At 43.7% G+C, this 19,573-nt stretch overlaps 1 protein-coding gene across 4 annotated transcripts in view; it reads right to left on the bottom strand.

Moving 5' to 3' along the window:
• Positions 1 to 19,573, bottom strand: part of DOCK4 (dedicator of cytokinesis 4) — a 409,713-nt gene that overhangs the window by 135,783 nt on the left and 254,357 nt on the right. For all 4 annotated transcript variants that reach the window (XM_045792824.2, XM_045792826.2, XM_045792825.2 and 1 more), the window contains exons 14-16: positions 15,186 to 15,310; positions 14,199 to 14,361; positions 8,225 to 8,331 (exon numbers count right to left, since the gene is read on the bottom strand). In XM_045792824.2, coding sequence (XP_045648780.1) covers positions 8,225 to 8,331; positions 14,199 to 14,361; positions 15,186 to 15,310 — 395 coding nt within the window. The remainder of the gene's footprint in view (positions 1 to 8,224; positions 8,332 to 14,198; positions 14,362 to 15,185; positions 15,311 to 19,573) is intronic.

Here is a 19,573-nt window from a genome sequence, read left to right as displayed (position 1 = left end):
TTTTGAGTGTAAATTTAAAAATTCACATGAACTTTATTTATTTAAGTATCTTCAAGGCTTGTGTCTTGGTAACAGGCAGGAGTTTAAGCACAGAATCCTTCGGTATCCTATAGCACTGTGTGTGATTCATAAATTTTTTTTTTTTAAGTTTAAATAATAAATCTTTAGGAAAGACCTAACAAGTTCAGAGAAAAAGAATCACACTACTACAAGATGTTCTTACTAGCACACCTGCCCAGTAACAGGAGTACCTATAAACACAATAAAGAGCCTCTATAATTCTCTTCTAACATTACAACTCCAAATGCTTTCTTTTACTATTGGGAGATATTTCATAGAGACAGCAGCAGAGCGCATGAAACGCACATATACAGTTTAGAGAATCATTAAAAAGTGAACACTTCAAATGCCTTTTTCAGAAAAAGTGCTTAGGCAAAGTAATGTTCTGGAACCCTTGACTGCCACCCCCCCCCCCCCCGTTTTGTTCTTGGTATCAGGGCTTGGACCACCCCAAGTCCCAGCATGAGTCACAGCACCCCACACTGCCCCCATTTCCTGCCTGGATCTGGTCTGTGGGGTCAGGAACACGCTCTGGTCTGCCGTCCCTCGCCTGCCTTGTGCTCCATCTGTCTAACCACCACTTACTGTGACTGAAGTCTCTCGCAAACACGACGGACATACTGTCCAGCTATTTCCAAGTCTTCTCTTCAGGAGCCGGAGCTGGCCCTAGTATGCTATGCTCCATCTGTTCACAGAAATTCTGCTCCTGTAGATAGAGCTCTTATTCCCCCACCCGTCAAATAATGGCCTAGCTCATGAGCCCTTCTGGCACCCTCTTAGCATTTCTGCTTGCTACGCTCCCGTCGCTCCACTGGTAGTCATGGACTGACCACTTCTGTGACTGAAGATGTGACGGCTGTGTCATGCCCTTGGGGAGCATGTGAATAGAAGATGTGGCTGCCTTCTCAGAGGACTGCCACCAGCACTGGTTCACCTCCCCTCTCCTCCAGCCTGGGGGCCGTCAAGACCTCAGCATCTGAGTTTGTCTGAGCTGTGACACCTTGACAATTCTTACAGCTGAACTCTCCCTCTCAGTCAAGTAGAACTGTGACCATTAACATAAATATTAGGACACAAAAGTTATATCAAGATCTTCGACCAAGAATACTAGGTGTGTGTGCATGTGTACGTGTGTTTGTGCGTCTTACAGAAAGAGCAGGTGAGGAGAATTCTATCCATCAATTCAGAAAAGAAAAGCATATAATCACTCTTGGGTCTCTATGAATCTTTCGATGATAACATTTGCCAGGAGTTTGACACTGATTTTTTTTTTTGTCCAGTAGGAGTCAAAAGAGATAATGAAGTAAACACTTATTGATTTACAGGTAACATACTGAATGCTAAGGGTAAGGCTAAGAAAGACCAAAAAGTTCACTTTTCAAAAATAAAGGTCTATTTGTGGGAAACCCCCTGGGAGGCAGCTCAGAGTGGTCGGTGGAGCTGAAATGGCTGCATGTCACATACGTCTATGAGCCCAACAGCGAGATGGCTAGGCTCTATTCTGCAAGCAGCACGGAGCGAGGAGGATGGTGTGACCCGGATGCAGTGGGGAGCAAGGCCAAGAAGGAGCAGATAAGGCACGACCCAGGAGCTTGGGAACACAACAGGTGAGTTAGAGATCATCTGTCAATTCATCTGATGAAAGAGAATCAACTGAAGAGAAACTGGGCTGGGGAGCAGTGAGGAAGAGAAATGGTGTTCCAGGAGGTAGGCCTCTACGGCAGCGGCAGGTATCAGCAAGAGCTGAGGCCAACAAGGTTCTCTAGCCTTTTAGGAGGAAATGCACGGCTGATGTAGCAAAAGCCAGGCAGTGAGGAAGAAAGAGTCAGCAGCAAATGCCTCAGGCATTCTTCAGCCAGCTGGGAGAAAGAACGTGCTGGAAGTACCCCTCCGAACCAGGGTGTGGAGTGGAGCAAACAAACAGGAATGAGTAACCCCGCCCCCCAACTCTGAGGCTCAGAGTCCATTAAGTCACAGAAAGGAGGCTGGAAAAGAATGGTGTGGCATTGCCGGTGGAAATGCTGGTACAAAAGAGCGTGGTTGAGCGTCTGCAGGCCTGTGGGTCAGAGACTGACCACCGGAACACTGCAGCCTTCCACGAAGCTCTCGTGTATGCAGGTGAGAAGTGGTCTTGTCGTCACCAGAGCAAAACCCGGCCACAGCCCTCAACGAGATGAGTGGTTAAATACGAATCACTTGCATTCTGGGGACACTCGCACAACAACTGTTCTGGTTTGGGCATAAAGACGACTTGTTTTCATCGTATCCGGTGCAGACATGGAAAATGGCAATGAGGACATGAGAATAATGAGACACTGTCTCCCGCATTCCCTTGTGATGGGCACAGCTAATGTATCACCGGGGTGATGGATATAGGATGAAAGATGAGGGAACAATGAACTGAGCCACTCCTTCTGGGAGAAACAAGGTAACATGACCACAGCCTCTTGAGGCTGCTACCAGATTAGAGGAACAAAACAATGTCATTGTCACAGTAAAGGACAATTCTCTGTGTTTCCTCTGATAGGCTGGGAACTGTGCAAGTCATCTCAAACTGGCGTGAAGTTAATTTATTACAAATTAGAGAGGAAGAATTGAGAACCAGCCCTCTGCTTTACTACACTTGAGACTGAAATCAGACCCGACAGGAGAAATGTGCTCAGACTCTTACAGAAGAACTAAACGCAGGCTTTGGGAAGCAGTGGTGGTCTCAATGAGCTTTAAGATGATACCACTTGGCTCACAGTCTATTCCTCTGCCCAGGGTTAAAACCAGTTGGCACAGCAGTGGATGGTGCATCATACCCCAGGCCATTCTTCGGACCCACCATCCTAGACATGTGAAAGAGAGCTGCAATGGTCAGTCATGAGCAGTGTTCCAGAAACATGGTATCTGCAGTAATACAAGCTATGTGACCGAGCCATGAGCAGATACATTTTATGCAGAAATAAACTGGTATGGAAATCTATAGTACATTAATCAACTTAAGGGGTCTGTACTTTCTGTACTGCAGAAAGTATTGAATTGAATTTAAAAAACACAGTAAGTTAGACAATCCAGTTGGAACTATATTTTACCAGTTAATCACAACCAGATTTAAACAGTTGCGGCAGCAAAATACCTTCTTTTAGGGACTCTTTCAGTATGATTAGGCATCCTGGATGATATTACTAAGAATTCACTAAATTCCCATTTGCCAGTCCTTTAACTTGGGATTAAGAATGTACCAAGGAAATAAACAGAGTCCCTGTCCCTGAGGGCATGATACATCTGACCTCTGCACCATTAATACCGATGACAAAGTTGTGTTAAGGGCCACTGGATTCCAGCCCTACCGGGGAAGGGGCTGCCTGACTTCAGTCATAGAGAAGAAGAGGCTTACCAAGCAGGCAAGGGAGGAAGAGGCATAGCATGTGGAAGAAATGGTAGCTATAGAGGCACTGGGAGGGGAAAAGCACATAAAGGAGACTCCGGGGCCATGGCAATTAAGTGCAATGTGGGATGCTGGACTGGACTCCCAAACAGAAAAATGACATTAGCGGGAAAACTCGTGAAATTCAAGTACCGCACAAAGGTTAGTTTCAATAAATATGCTATGGTTATGTAAGATGTTAACATAAGGAGAAGCTAGGTGAAGGGTATATGGGAATTTTCTGTACTATTTTTTGCAACTCTCCTGTTAGTCTAAAATATCTCAAAAACAACTTTTTTTTTTTTTTAAAGTACAGGTACATCCAGACAATGATACGTACCTTAGTAAGGCTGGAGCATGGGAGTTTTCAATACAAAAAAGCCTTGGAACTGCCCTAGACCTCTCCATTAGGGAAAACCCAAGAGAAAAGCACTGCTGGGGACCTGCTGAGTTTGAGGGGTCCCTGGCGAAGCCAGCTGTGGATGGTCGGTAGGCCGGTAAAAGCTTGGGCTGGAAATCTGCTGTGGCCATCGGCAGCAGAGACGCGGTGGTGAGCGAACCCATGGAAATGGCTCAGATGGTTTTAGACCGAGGAGCCACAGATGGTGGCCACGGATGAAATCCATGGTAACGCCCACGTGTAAGGTGTGGATAAAGACAGAAGGGTGAGAAGAAGGATGAAACTCAGGAGAACACTGTCAAATAGACCAAAGAATGTGGGATTTTCAGGAAGGGTCATCAATGGTGTTACACGCTGCAAAGAAGTAATGAAAGTTTCTCAAAGTGGCCAGTGGCTTTAGGCACTTTGGGAAGACTGATGACGTCCCGGTATAATTTTTAGAATGAAGGGGCTCTTTGGACATCCCATTAATAGCCTTCAGTGCTAAGACCAAGTCCACCTATAAGGTTAACGTAGCTTTTTTTTTCTTTTTTCTGTTCGGTGTGGCACGTTTCTATGCTAAGCATATCAGCTTACATCTAATTTTTAAAATGTTATAGGTGTTTCATTTTTAATTTCTCTCATGCTGAGTAATAAAGCAAGGGTTATGTGACCCCGACTGGGCACTAAAGACTTCGAGGGAGAAAATCCATTCCAGCTGTGGGGACAGAAGCAGCCTGAAGAGCAAATGGAACACAAGGAAGTACAGACGGAGACAGAAGACCGGCTTTTCATGTAGACTGACGGTGATGGGAAGGGAAGGAGGAGTGTGTGGCCATTTAGAAAGATTTTTGTTGTTTTTGTTTTCAAGAAAAAGGCTTGAGCAGGTTTATGACCTGAGAGAATCCTGCCAGAAGAAAGGAAATAGATATAGTTGCAGGAGGAAAAGGGGACAATGGGAAGAGTGGGGTCTCCAGGGAGTCAGGAGGGAGGAGGATCCTGAAGGAAGCAGGTGGAAGAATTAGGCTTAGAGAGAAGGAGTCTTGTCCCATCCTCTGAGACAGGAAGCAGAAAGGAAGGGAAGGATGCCGATAAGTCTGCAGGTGGCAAAGGAGAGAACACGGGAAGTTAGAAAAGTTCCTGTCTGATGGCTTCTGTTTTCTCTAAGTAGAGGGGAAGTGGTGGGGTAGGCAGAATGGTAAGGTCTTGTAAATAGCTCTTGTCAGGGCCGATCCGTAGTAACTCATGGCCAACTGGGAACGGCCACCCTTTGTAAACTGTGTTGTAACTGAGTTTGTCATGTGTCTCTCAGCCTTGATGATGACGGTTTTATCAAGAAGAGGTTTGAAATTTTTATGTAGTACAACTTACAAGTTTTGGGGGGTTTTTTTGTACCTGAATCTAACATGTGAGTCATTGTTAGAAAGGCCCTCCCTACTGCAATGTTTTAAAAATGTTCAGTCATATTTTTAAGGCTGTTACAAGTTTGTTTGTTTTTTTTTTTAAACCTTAATCTGGAACTTGTTTTGGTATAAAAAGCAAGGTAGGAATCCAGCTCTTTCTTTCCCCCGAACACCCATCATGGTCATCTCAACAGTACTTATTAAATGGGCTATTTTTTCTACTCAATGATTTGAAACCACTCCTCCTCCTCTTTTTTTTTTTTTTTTTAAATAGTAAATTCAAGGCTGCAATTATCAGCAGGCTGCGTGCCTTCTTGCCATGGCAGAAGAAGCATAAGCATTATGCTCATACTATGGTTTTATAATCATTACACTACAAGTGCCCTTAGGCTGAAACTGAACTTGCTGGCTCAGTACTATGAAAAACACAACCATGGCATCAACTAGACTAAAAACAAAAGTTGTTAAACGTGGCAAGTATCCCACACCTCTTTAAATAAGCGACACTGAATAACCCCAATTATAAGACAACACAGCTACTTATGGCTCCTCTGTGGAGCTAATCCTTCCTGACGGGTCTCCTCAAAGTAGGTCTGCCCCAAATTAGACAATCTATAGACCTCACCCTGAGCCTCCTTTGTGGGTGAGAAAGACCACTGGGAACACCTGCCTTTTACATTGCTCAAGCTCAAATAAACTTTCCTATGCTTTACGGATCAGAATTCTGAATACTCCACGCAAATTTGTACAAGGGCGTGAGCAGATTCAAAGCTCTGTTTCCGGGAAAAGTTTTGCCCTTGCCAACAGGCACCCGACAGGCCTCTGATATCAGAGTAGAACGGTTCTCTGTCTGGGAATCGATACCAGCTGAACTCTTTCAGTGCTTCTGTAGAGAAGCAAGGCCTGCTAGCTACCTGTCCTCCTGGCATTTTAAGCGTATGGATGTCTTTAAACACCAACTATGAATCTTGGCATTATTTGTATTCATTTAGAGGAGTCAACCTGGCCTTGACTAGACACTCAGCACCTGCCCCAAAACACTGTCTAACCCACAGGTGAGAAAGCCCGCACTTGATGTGCCATATAAAAGTGATTCATCCTTCTATCGTTATTGGGCAACTGGAGCTCCGTTTTAATTAACTTAGCCCGGCCTTTTCTGAGTCAAGATTTAATGGTACGCAGAGGCAATATCACAAACACTCATACACAGACCATATGTCTTTTGGAAAATCGTAGCCAAAGACCTTGCCTGTCATGTGCCTCACAAAAGGCACCTCCCACCTATCGATGAGACACACTGATCATCTCAGGTGTCTAGTACACTGAGCTCCTCTGTTTGCTTTACTGCCTAAGGCGTTTTTTCTTTGTAGCTTAACACTGTAAGCGTCTCTAAGTCCCTTTTTGAAGTAGACAGAACTTAAGTGCCAGAAATGGAAGGGACTTGCACTGTTTTGCTCACCACTACATTTCCAGTACCTAGAACAGTGCCCGACTTGCTGTTTGTGGTCAATAAATGTGTTGAACAAATAACCGGACAATAAATGATTCAAGAAACACGTACGTACACATACATGAGCGTACCAGAAACAGCAATAACCCAAAGGTAAGGAAAGTTTCTGTTTGTAGCTCTTTCATTCATTCAATAAATCTTTGTTGCACATCTACGGTGTGCCAGAACCCCTGACAAAGTCCCGCTCTTAGGGACCCCTAAATCTACTGGAGTAAGCCGAGGGAGCATCCGATAATTAGGGGACAGTGTTACGAGTACAATGGGAGAGATGTGTGCAGATATCCAGAGAACTCAGGGGAGGGCGGCTGGCCAGCCAGGAACACAGGGAGTGGGGGCCAGAGAGTGAGGACCATTCTTCTGATGAAGGTTGTGGCCAAGAGGAGCCTCCAAGGATGAGCAGGAGTTAGCCACGAGGAGAGGCAGGGAAAGTATGACTCTGGGGGTGCCAAGGGCAGAGTCAGAGCAGAGAGAACCAGCAGCCAGTGGGGGGCAGGAGCTAGAAAGAGCTGGATGTGGCCATGGTATCAAGAACAGAAGTGCTCAGAGGTGAGACGGTTGGGAGTTGGAAGCCTTGCACATTCTGAGATTTATTTTCTCAGCAATCGGGAGGTTTTTAGGGGGTTTAAACTGGGAAGCGGCCCAGTCAGACCTGCGCCTTAGGTGGGTCACCCTGACGGCTGATGAAACCTTGACTGGAGGGAGACAAGAGCCAGGTGGGCAGGACCACTTAGACCACCGGCGAGCTGGTAAGAGCCTGTAATGTCATGTGATTACAGAAACAGAGCAATGCAAAAGAGAAGTAATTGGAGAAAACTGTGTCTTTTAATTCTACATTTTACAGTGACTAGTATTTCTCTTCTATACTTCATTATTACTAGTAGTCCCAGATAACTATTAAGGAGCTCTGGTTTTGTGAATTTTCTTTTTATTGCCTACTACAGTATACTTTGTTCCCAATGTTTTTATGAATATTCTCGATGCACAAAATAGAAAGTAACAACTGCTGATGTTGTCAGGACAGAGGACCACGATTTCTTTGTCTGCTTAGTGAGAGCAGCAGACCAGAAACTTGTAATGATCACCCTGCTAGATTTACTCCTGGGGTGGGTCCGATCTAGATACGAAAGCATGTATGTATTGGAAATATTTTAAAACCTACTTGTAAGGTTATTGAATCCTCTCACAGCAACAGAAAGGACTTTAAGGTCAACACAGAGACTTACCCAAACATCTATACCTAAGTTAAAGTGAAGATATAAATCATCTTGAAAACAGGTTTCAGAATGACACAGAACACAGAGACCATCCTTTCAAAAAGACACACTCCTTGCCAGCAATCTTCCAAAGGAGTATTCTTTTCAGTCATTTTTTTTTCTCTTTTCCAGAGTGATAACAAGATAATGAGTTAATAATTCAACCTTGTTTATCACAGCCCGTCGCCAACATCTGACTGATGTTACCTTATGCACGATGAGCTCATGAGTGCCATCTGGAAGAGTCCTACCATCTTCCTGCATCAGGGGGACGAAGGAGAAACCAAACAATTTCTTTTCTCCTTTCTCCTTTGCTGTGAGAAAAGAGAGAAAGAATTATTTGCTTTTTAAAATGCTTATTTACACACCTGTGTTCAGACTCATAGCTTGCCAATAAGCGTGATCATCCAGAAATACAACCCACACTCGCCGGTCCCTTTACACAACGGAGAGCAGCTTTTTTGGCGAGACCTCCATCTGCAGGAGCCGCCCTCCTACCCATCTTCCTGCCCTGCAGCCTGCAAAGGACACTGCTGGATGCATTTTCTGCATGGGACTCACTATCTTAAATTATGTTTTAACAAAATTCCTGGATTGCCTGTTTTTTTCTCTTCATGTCCTACCCTCTGCCCCCAGCCGTAGGCACCACTGAGGGCTGGATTCTTCTGTTATTTTATTCTAAGCTTGGTATCTCAAAGAGTGCCAAGAACATAGTAGGTTCTTACTAAGTATATGCTAAATCAATGAACAAGTAAACAAATGAACAAATGAACGTGAAATTCAATGTTTTGCTCACTACTCATGCAAAGGTAGTTTTCTAAGCTCTGCCCTGGCTTGTAACAGAACTTTCCCTATGTTCACATGCGTGAAGACAGCCCTGTGGAAGCTACTTCCCCGGGATCTTAGACATGGATAAACAACATGAACTGCTATCTATAGGTTAAGAAGAGCTTATTACAGTAGTATTCTGGAAGCTGGAAATGGGGAAGTGAGGTGTTCAGATATTTAATGAGGAATTACAATGGCTAGAAAGGTCAAGGATCATTGGCAATTATTTACAGAGAAGGAAATTGAGATCGCATAACTTGCTCTAGATCTCAAGTACCATTCCAGTTCTTTCCACCAACCTTCCTTTTCTCCAAAAATGGAGAAAGCATTAAAAGAAACTGGTTGGTTCAACTGGACTGTCTCCTTGTATTCAGATGGGAGGGGAGGAGTTCCAGGGCCTGCAGCCTATCATGGGCTGGAGGATTATTCTTTCCCACATAGGTGTGGAAGTGGAGCATTACACTTGATAGAAGACTTCTGCTTTGGGATGCAGTAAGGCCTGAGCCGGAGGAGACAGATATGGCGACCTTGAAGATCAGATAAGAGACTTCAGCAGCCCATCATTCCCTCACAATTGCTTCTTGCATTTAACCACAGGGAAGTGGGACTCCACATAGAGAACAGTAATTTTGGCTCGCTGGGTTTTGGCCCCTAGCATGAGGACATCCCTGAAAATGTGATTCTAGCAAAGGATTTTCTTCTAAAGTCATTAATTTCAACCCCAGAGAGAAACTGGGAAAATATCACTATTCTTTCAAGTTCAGTGAAAATCACAGTGAATGTCCCTAGGATGAGATTCCGCGTCGACGAGAGTGCCGGCTGCGGAACGTATGATTTAGGGGGAGACTTACTTAGAAGTAACTTCCTAAGTTTATCTGACTTTTTGGTGCCGTTTTTGGTATTTAATTTGTAAGGGTAACAAGATTCTGTGAATGAATAAAATTAGCAAAGGTAAGAAACAAAGCAATAGTTTCCCCAAGTTTGTCCTTTGTTATAAAAGAAACATAAATACCAAAGTTAAAGGGCCTTTTTACTTGGGCTACTAGATCAGTATTATAAGTTGAATGGACTGTTGTGCCTAATATGACCCCCCTTTACTAATGAACACCCTACGTTTATGGATTCCGCCTCCTAACTTTCCAATCCATTTTTTCTAATACCCCAATTCCAACAATTGTGCCCTGGGATCTCAATTTACTGACCCCTTCTCTAAGCACCCCCACTCTCACTTCCCATTTCTACACCCCATCCTTCTAATCACTTTGTTTTGTTTTTTTTTTTAAAGATTTTATTTATTTATTCAACAGAGATAGAGACAGCCAGCGAGAGAGGGAACACAGGCAGGGGGAGTGGGAGAGGAAGAAGCAGGCTCATAGCGGAGGAGCCTGATGTGGGGCTCGATCCCATAACGTCGGGATCATGCCCTGAGCCGAAGGCAGACGCTTAACCGCTGTGCCACCCAGGCGCCCCCTTCTAATCACTTTGAATCCTCTCTACCCGCTACTCCTCCACCCTTCCATTACTATAAGGTAACTGCACCGGGCTGAAACCCAACTTGCACTTTAGTCTACACTGGCACCATACTCCTCTTACTTTAATTAACACACATGAACCACAGATGGGCCCTGAGCTAGGCAGATCTGCCACATTTTCCTAATCAGCTCACCTTTTCACTTTCCGAGACAGGGATTTCATCCATCCTCTTGCCTTCTCAAGCTGCCACTACCTCCGCATTCCCTCACTCTCTGCACAGGCGCAGAGGACTTACACCCATTCCACCCATACCCCCTGCATGGGCCCTCCTGCACTGTGTATGTCTGAACTGTCCACTTAACCCGGAGTACTGGACCCCGTGCTTCCCTTCCTCAAGGGCACTGCTCCTGCACTTGTCCCCTCGCTCTTCTATATCAGTCTGTCCTCTCTACCAAGTCATTTGCACCAAACGTTTCAGAAGTCCATCTTAAAAAAGAAAAAAAGCACTCCTGTGACCCACCGTTCCATTGGAGTTACTATCCCATTACTCTGCTCTCTTGTATTCTTTATAGCAAAGTTTCTGGAAAGATCTGTCTGCCCTTCCTTTCCTCCACCTCACTCTTGGACTCACTCGCGCCAGGCTTTCATCACCACAAATCCACTAAAACCACTTGTCAGGTTCAATGACTTCCATGATGCCAAACTGGGTGATAATCCCTCTGTCCTCCACTTACTTGATTTATCACTGGCACCTGACAAAGCAGATCAATCTCCTCTTAAAAATCTTTCTTCAATTAACTTCCTGGGTTCTATTTTTGGATTCTCCTTCTACCTCACTGGCTATTCCTTCTTAATTTCCTTGATGGCTTCTTCTCATTCTCCCAAGATCTCAATGTGAAAGTACCCCCGAGATGCGTTTGTGGACTTTTCTTTGCTATCTAAACTTACTGCTCAGGAACCACATCCGGGGTCATGGCTCTGAAAATCATGGGCATTGGGGATATGCTGGAGCGGACCTGTAGTGGCTCGCAGGAGTTGACACTGTGCATCTTTTCCCCACTCCAAGTTCAGTGATGGTGATGTTGGTAGCTTGAATTTGGCCATGGTGGGAGTATTTCCTTGATGGAAATCAGCAAATCCTATAATTGAGGGCCCCTTTCTCCCCCAGCTCAAGTACTGGTTATGAAATGTTTACAGCACAGCACTGAACTGTATGTCCTTCTCAAGCTTTAGTCTCCAGCTTGGAGCACATTCAATTGTCTATTTCACATCTTGAATGTCTAAGAGACTTCTCAGATTTCACATGCAATGTCTGGTTTTTGCTCTCCAGAAAGATTTTTCCTGTTGCCCTCTCCACTTCATTAAATGATCACTTCATTCTCAGGCCGAAATCTTGGGGGTCATCCTTGACTTTTCTCCTTCCTTCATATCTAGTCTGTCAATACATCTGTGAGAAGAACTGATCTACTACCATTCTAATGCAACCATTTTAACCTCTTACTTGGAAGACTGCTAAAGCCTCTTGAATGGTCTTTCTGTTCCCGCCTACAACCTATCAAACAAAAGCAGCCAGGTTCACCTTTAATCTAAACCCTCTAATGGCACTCGTTGCTCCAAAGTCTGAAGTCTTCCCCATGACTTAAAAGACAATACGGGATCTGGCTCCCTTGCTGCAGCTCTGGCCTCATCTTTAAACTCTCTCAGCTGCTAATTTAAACCTGATATTCCTTGAAACTGCCAAGCATGTTTCAACCTTAAGTGTTTTATATTTACTGTTCTCTCTGCCTCTAATATTCTTTCCCCAGATACCCAAAGGCTCACGCCTTTATTTCTTTCAGCTAGTTGCTGATACATCTCAGATCAGAGAGCTTCGGACTGCCCTTGGTAAAACAGCAACACACCCGCACCATCACTTCCCAGCACCTCACTCCAATTTAATCTTCTTTACTGCACTTATCAGAGCCTGACAGGCTATGTATTTATTTGCTCAGATATTGTCTGTCTTCCCTTTCTAGCAGGAAAGCTCTGTGAGAGGAGATACTCAGTTGTGTTCACTCATGTATCTCCAATGCCCAATGAAATGCTTGACACATACTAAGTGTTCAGCAAACATGTGTTTCATGAATAAATATATGTGCACAGGGGCGCCTGGGTGGCTCAGTCAGTTAAGCATCTGCCTTTTGGCTCAGATCATGATTTCAGGGTCCTGGGATCGAGCCCTGTGTCAGGCTCTCTGCTGAGTGGGGAGTCTGCTTCTCCCTCTGCCTCCCCACCACCACCCCCCTGGCTCATGCTCTGTCTCTTGCTTTCTCTCTCTCAAATAAATAAAATATTAAAACACACACACAGAGATAAATATTTGGGAGCTCATGTGATAAAGTAATTGCACTGATCATTCAGTTTATGGGATTATGGGGATTTTTTTCCCCTCATGCTTGTGCCGTTTCTTCTGAATTTTAACAACGAATATTCAAAAAACAAACTAACGCTGTGAACAATGTTTGAAATACAAGGACAAGAGGACAGAGATCTAATAGGTTTTACTGAAAATAGCCTTCATTCCATTTTCCAAGTTCTGAGTTAAAATAAATTTCTCCACATGCTCTTTCTTCTTTTCCTCTCATTTCATCTTTACTTTTCTCCATCTTTTTCTTACCTCAAAGCTCAAAGCTCATATTAGTTTGAGAATTTAAAACAAAGACTGGGGCAGAAATGCTACGGCACCATTCCAAGTGCTTTATGTTTTGCCACTCTAAGTCCTTTCCATGCCACTCCTCTGGGAATTTGGAAGAATGCTAAGACCTTGCTAGTCATCTCCCTACATTCTGAAACATCCACCGAAGTGTAATACTGGAGCTCCCTGAGCCGATTCCAAAATGTGCCATCATCCCTGCAACAGACAGTCGTCCTCTCTCTGAATCCTGGGTGAATTACACAGCACTCGGGCAAGGGCACTGCATATCTATTGGCAATGCCTCCATTCTTTCCAGACTAGAGAGGAATCTGCTGCCCCTCCAGTCATGTGATTCCTCTGTACCTCTGTTTGTTCCCGAAGCAAGATTCACCAGAACCTTCTCTAGTCACAATGTACACGTCTGGTAGTGTCTAAGATACATGTCAGGGACACAGGGCTACCAGAAGATGGGAGTGGGGGCTTGAGAGGGTGGTAAAGAGTGCAAAAGAATTAAAATAGAGATGTCAAGAGATGACAATTTTAGGGACAGTGATGTTCGTATGGGCAAATCCTGTATCATCTCTACAGCTTGGGCTTTTTAGTCCTGTAAAATGAAAAACTATTTCACATTATCTCTAAGGCCTATTCGACTGACATGACTTGTCATTTGAATACTGACACTGCACGGTGATACAGATATATGCAAATCAGATATAAATCTGAGCCAATCAGAGGCTTTCCTAGGGATTTCACAGGCCCAGAAAAGTCCTCCTGGGTTCCCCTGAGCTGTCTGAGAGCTGGGTGAGCTCTGGCTGGAGAGCAGCAGATGGGTCAAGACTGCCTAAGCCCCCCCGAGCCAGACAAGTTTTTAATGCTGTGTCTCCCCTTTCTACCTAATCTTTCTACACAATGGAAGTGATAAACTCATTTTTATGAAAATGATCAATTTAAGGAGAACCCTATAGACTTCCATGTATTGGAATATGTATTGTCTCCCTCCTTCTCCTTCCTGTATGTTTCCACAGAGATTATTGGTTCTTCCAGAAGAAGTGAGCCCACTCACCTCTCAGGACTCCATCGGCTTTCATTCCTCCCTCGTAAAGGTCTCTGCTTTGTCATCCTTTCTGTAGATTAGCCCATACTGTCCCTACAGCTCAGCGAGCACCTTACCCCAGCACGACAAAGCCAACCCCAATAAACACTTACTGGAACAATGCCGAAATTCAAAGCGGATGTGCGCGCCCCTGAATTTATCCACAGGAATAGGAAGTTTGAGCAGTTCGGACCACCTGGGGCTGTTGTTATGATAAAGCACAAAGGAGTGGTACTCACTAGCTGGCGGCTCTCCAGAGCCGAAGGAGATAAAATCCTAACAAAGGAAACATGCAGGTTAAAGACAGCTTCGTTTAGAGATTATCTCAGAAACAGCAGCGCAATGGCTTTGCTCTATCTGCCTGCTCCCCAAACTGCACTTCGTGGAGAAGGACCTCCCCCCTCCTTTGCAGGGCTGTTTTGCACCTGCTCCTGCCAGCGGCTGCGTCTGTTTAATGCCCACGCACATCTCCCAGGGCCTGCCGTGCCGAGGGTGGGCCTCAGGGACAAGGATGGGATGGGCAACTGCACGCTCAATTTGGAGTTCAACTATGCGGTGAAGTCCTCAGGCTGCCACTGTCACCAGCCTGTTCTGTGCCCCCCTGGGAAATGCAGGAAGCTGCGAGGCCCACACAAAACACTTCTTGCACAAAGGAACCTGCTATCACCACCCCAATCAGGAATAGCCCACTCCTCATGCCCTATTTTGATCAAAATTAAAATACACGGGACTAAATGTGGCAGTTTTTATTTTATTTTTTAACTAGTCGCCAAAGACAAAGTGCTCATATCCAACACTACGACAGATGAAAGGGGGAGAATGGAACGACGATAAGAATGCTACATTTAAGGAAGAGCTGCTGTGAGGAAATTACTGCCACAATTCATGAAACAATCCAACTGTAAAACCTTTTTGTTCCTCTACTTTCTTTTCTGGAAGGTATTTCAATGATTAAAAAAAGGAAAGAAAACTATACAGGGGTGGAGGAGAAAAATAAGATCGAAAAGACTGCAAATGAGAAATTAACTGATCACATTAAAGGTGAACCCAAAATGATGAAATGTGATTGTTTTACCAGAAAGTACCCAGCATTCACATACCTTTAAGATCTGGCCACTGCTCTCCACAATGAACATGGTCACTTCCACGTTTCTGGCCACGCTCTTCCCTCCTTTCTCAAATTCACCCCTTTCTATAGTGATGTATAAATCATTTCTCATTTCACCTAGTAGGAAAATTAAAACCATGTTTATATATATCTATCTATAGATATACATCCGTGCTTGTGTGTATAAAACTAGGAAGTGTAATAAAGTACGCTATCAAGAAAAACCTTAGTTCATAAAATGTACTATTAGAGCATACATATAAAAGTAAAAATAATATATTCACACTTTTATATAAAGGTCCCACCCTCATTGCCAATATCCAAGAGAAGTGAAAGCCAGCCTCTGCTGGTCTGAATTTGCAATACTGTACAAAAATGTACAGTTAGGAGGTGAATATGGGGATTGAGTAGGAAGGTGTTGTCAAGTTTCACCATTTTTCAATATTTCCCTCATTTCATTTATGAGGTGTGATTACAAAATGGCAGCCTAGCAGGGTGGCTCAAAGAAACCAGTCTTAATACTTTATAGACACAACACTTAGAGTAGAAGAAATACCCAAGTGGAATAAAGTGACAGGACTGCAAAGGGTAGAGTTACAATTTAAATCTTTTTCAAAATTCTTGGACAAAATGATCTCACTGCTGGAAGAATCCAGGTTAGTGCTTTCTGAACACAGATGTAGAATAATTCAGTTACGCAGACAAGCTCGGCTTCACAGTCCTTACCATCAAGCTGTAAAACAAGTAAGACTCAAACTGACACATTCTATGAACACGCATGCCACTTATTTTTTTCTCATTGGTGATTTATAAAACGTATTGCCCCAAGAAAAAAAGAGAAAGTTGATGCCAATGAGCAAACTCAGGCAGACAGGATGAAAGCATGCTTTTACCTCTCCTGCAAGAATGGAGGGTAAGTGGTGAGTGAATAGGAAAGTGAGAAAGCAGTAAGCAAACTGTTACCAGAAAGTTTCTGAGGATAAATACTGGTAAGGCTGGCAGAGTTGAATTCACTTTTACTTAACATAGCTTTCAAACATTAGAAGAATCACGGCCAATATGCTTTTTTTTTTTTCTCTAATAAAAAAAACCTCTCCACAAAAAAAGTGCAGATCACCAGAAGGAACAATAACCAGACAAATAAGCCCACAACTAGGAGATTTAGAAAACTTCCTGACCAAAGTGTGTACAAGAAAGTACCCCAGCTTTCAAACCACAGGGGAATACCAGTGTGACTGGTCACCTTCCTCCACGAAGACCAACTTTTGATGATGGCATCATTTACGAATGACCTGAGCTGACCGGGAAACAGATGGGCCATAAAAGAGAGAAAATGAGTAAGTCCCAAATAGGATGAAATCGAAACCACCCTTACGAAGGGTATGTAAAAAAATACATTGGAATTAACAGATACAGTGGTCTCTGGCTTATGCATTTCTGGTGCTCTCATACAAATCGATTTGGAGAGGCAACGATCTTGGAATTTCGGGAGAAAACCGAAGGATTTCACCACATTTAAAATTAGATCTGTATGTTTTATAAGTGTTTTGTCTGAACCATCTTTTGTTTTAAATTTGTAGAGAATGGCCCAGTAAATTTTTGTAAGTCTGTTCGATTTTGTTACTCTATGTATTCATTACTATACACATACACCTCCTTCATATAAGTGCATTTGAACAATTTAACAAACCCATTACAGAATGAATCGTACATTCGCAAACCCTGTCCTCTGAATCAACTAATTTCAACCAAATCAAAATAGGCCTGGTATAGTAAAGGTCTGCACCTGTGCTATTTCAACAATACGTCTGGGAGGAAATTCTTGACAATAGTTTCCCCACTAACAGATTTGGCAGATAAAAAAGCAACACTCAAATCAAGGTAGTTGAGAGCAAAAGACGTCTGTTATAAGAGTAAAATTCCTTTGCCTCTCGAGTAGGTGACACAGAATGAGTGGCTCTGCTTACAAACAGCCTACAGCATAGGCTGATTAATGGCAAGTACAGCCTCAGGGCTTTCTACCTTAGGAAGTTCTCATAATGAGTCATTAGCTAGTCTGAACCACGTGGGATTAATTGTCCTGCAAAATGAAGGGTGTTTCTTGGAGAGGGGCCTTCCACTCTCATCTGTTGGAAGGAATGGCAACTCTGACTTTAGCAAAGGCAAGAGGGCGTGAGGGAGGTTCACAAGGTGACCGGTTTTCCCCGGCTGTAGGCTAGGCCTGAAGGATGGTGGGGAGAGGAATGTACCACCAGTGCTATGAAATTCTGTCTCCATGTAGTCATTCAGCAAATATACCCTGAGCACCCATGATGTGCCAGATATTATTCTAGGCCTGGTAGGCCCAGCCGTGAACAAAGGAAAGCAAAAATCCTTTTCCCAGAGAGCTTAGATGCTAGGAACAGGCAGGTCTTCAAGAAAGAAGTCAAATATATAGCATGTTGAATAATAACGGGAAGCGCTCGGGATAAAAGACCAAGAAGGGGCACAGGGAGTGCTGAATGGGGACAGAGGGGTTGTTACATGAGCAAAGACCTCACTGAGGAGATGAGCGATCTGAGGAAGCTGTGGTATACTCTGACCAAGGAACAAGGCTGAAAATGGCATTAGCTTCCCGAATCAATCCATAAAGCCTGTTTTTGCTTATACCAGAGCTGGATTTTTCTCTCTCTTCTGAATTCAGAAGAGGTTCTGAGTTCAAGTAAGCCTAAAGGATACAGGGTTGCAGGAAGATTGGAATAAAAGATCTGGATTCAAGTCTCTCTCTCTCTCTCTCCTGTCTGCTCTGTGTGATAGGAGTCTAGACAGGGTAATATAAACCTCTGGACCTCAAGTTTTTGTATTACTAAACTGGGGGTGGGGTAAAAACAAAGGCAGGGGTAAGAGAGGTGGTAGGAGGAACAGGACTACTGTGTTATGTTACGCTGTGTCTGTGACTTACAGAAGAACTTGCGAAATACACACATTCATAAAAGAGAGCCCCTTCTGCACACGCTTTCCTTTTCTGTTTTTTTTTTTTTTTAAGATTTTTATTTATTTATTTGGCAGAGAGAGAGACAGCCAGCAAGAGAGGGAACACAAGCAGGGGGAGTGGGAGAGGAAGAAGCAGGCTCACAGCGGAGGAGCCTGATGTGGGGCTCGATCCCATAACGCCGGGATCATGCCCTGAGCCAAAGGCAGATGCTCAACCGCTGTGCCACCCAGGCGCCCCTCCTTTTCTGGTCTTTAATGGACACTATCCCTGCAAGCCCTTTCTCTTTTGCAAACCTTTTAGACTCAAGATTTCTCTGAAAAGAGAACACACGACAAGGACAACATTTCTCCTGGATGACATTCTACATATGTCCCCCAGGAATTCTGCAGCTTGCTATGTTCCAATACCGCAAGGTACTGCATCTTGCCAAAATATGCAGCAGGATAAAGTTGAAACATGTGCTAATTAAAATCAATACACTTGAGGTCAGCTCTGGAGAAAACTCATAAGCCCAAATGGTGTTAAGAAAGCATCTTGGGTAATTAAGAGAGAAACCATAAAGTGAGTATGAAATGGAGTCATAGCACAAGTGTGAAAAGCTATTTTCCTGACAATGTTTATTAACACCTTGCACCTCTCAAATTTAATACTCTGTAAATTTGATGTGCATAACACTTTCTTCTGTTCAGCAAGCCCACTGGCTTTGCACATGTGAAGGCAGCTGAAAATATCATCGTAGACAGAAAAAAATGTAAGGTCACAATAATGGGAACAAATTCAAAAGAGTTCAGCGACTGCAGTCGAATGGGGTCGATTTATGGCTTGACCTCAACAGCTGAGAGGTTTCCATCAGTAGCTGAAAACCGTGATCTTTGATTTTGTGCAATGAACTCCTTGGATAAAGCCACAGAGTGCAAGCTCACCACATCAAGTAAACCACTGCACTCAGCCGCGGGCTGATCAAGTGCCTTAATCTTCGCTGGATATTTGTTAATGTTTATGGAACTGGAAATGAAAAGTATCTGTCCCTTAGTCAAAAACAAATCAACATGTGTCTAAGACTAAGAACTCAGATTATACTACTGATGATGACAGTAGTAGTGGATAGACGGTAGTTAGGTACTTTGCCAGGTGCTATGAAGACAACAGCTCATTAAGTTCTCACATCGACGTTTTAAGAAGGCCCTATTACTTCCATTTTATTGATAAGAAAACAGATGCACAGAGATTAAGAAATGTGTCCAACATATTATCAGTTTATATTAAAATAAAATCACATTTTTTTAGTATGCAAAAATGTAATTCAACAGGGTGAGAATGGCCATCAAATAAGCTAGTGCAATTCAGCTTTCTTCACCAGGTCAGCACCTTGAGCAAGGAAGGTATGAGTCCTACTCTGTTCTGCA

The sequence above is a fragment of the Ursus americanus genome, chromosome 3 (genome assembly GCF_024610735.1).
Source record: "Ursus americanus isolate L20-20 chromosome 3, mUrsAme1.1.p, whole genome shotgun sequence".
NCBI classification, from domain to species: Eukaryota; Metazoa; Chordata; class Mammalia; order Carnivora; family Ursidae; genus Ursus; species Ursus americanus.
The sequence above is the reverse complement of the archived record's forward strand: the minus strand, read 5'-3'. Positions and strand labels throughout refer to the sequence as shown.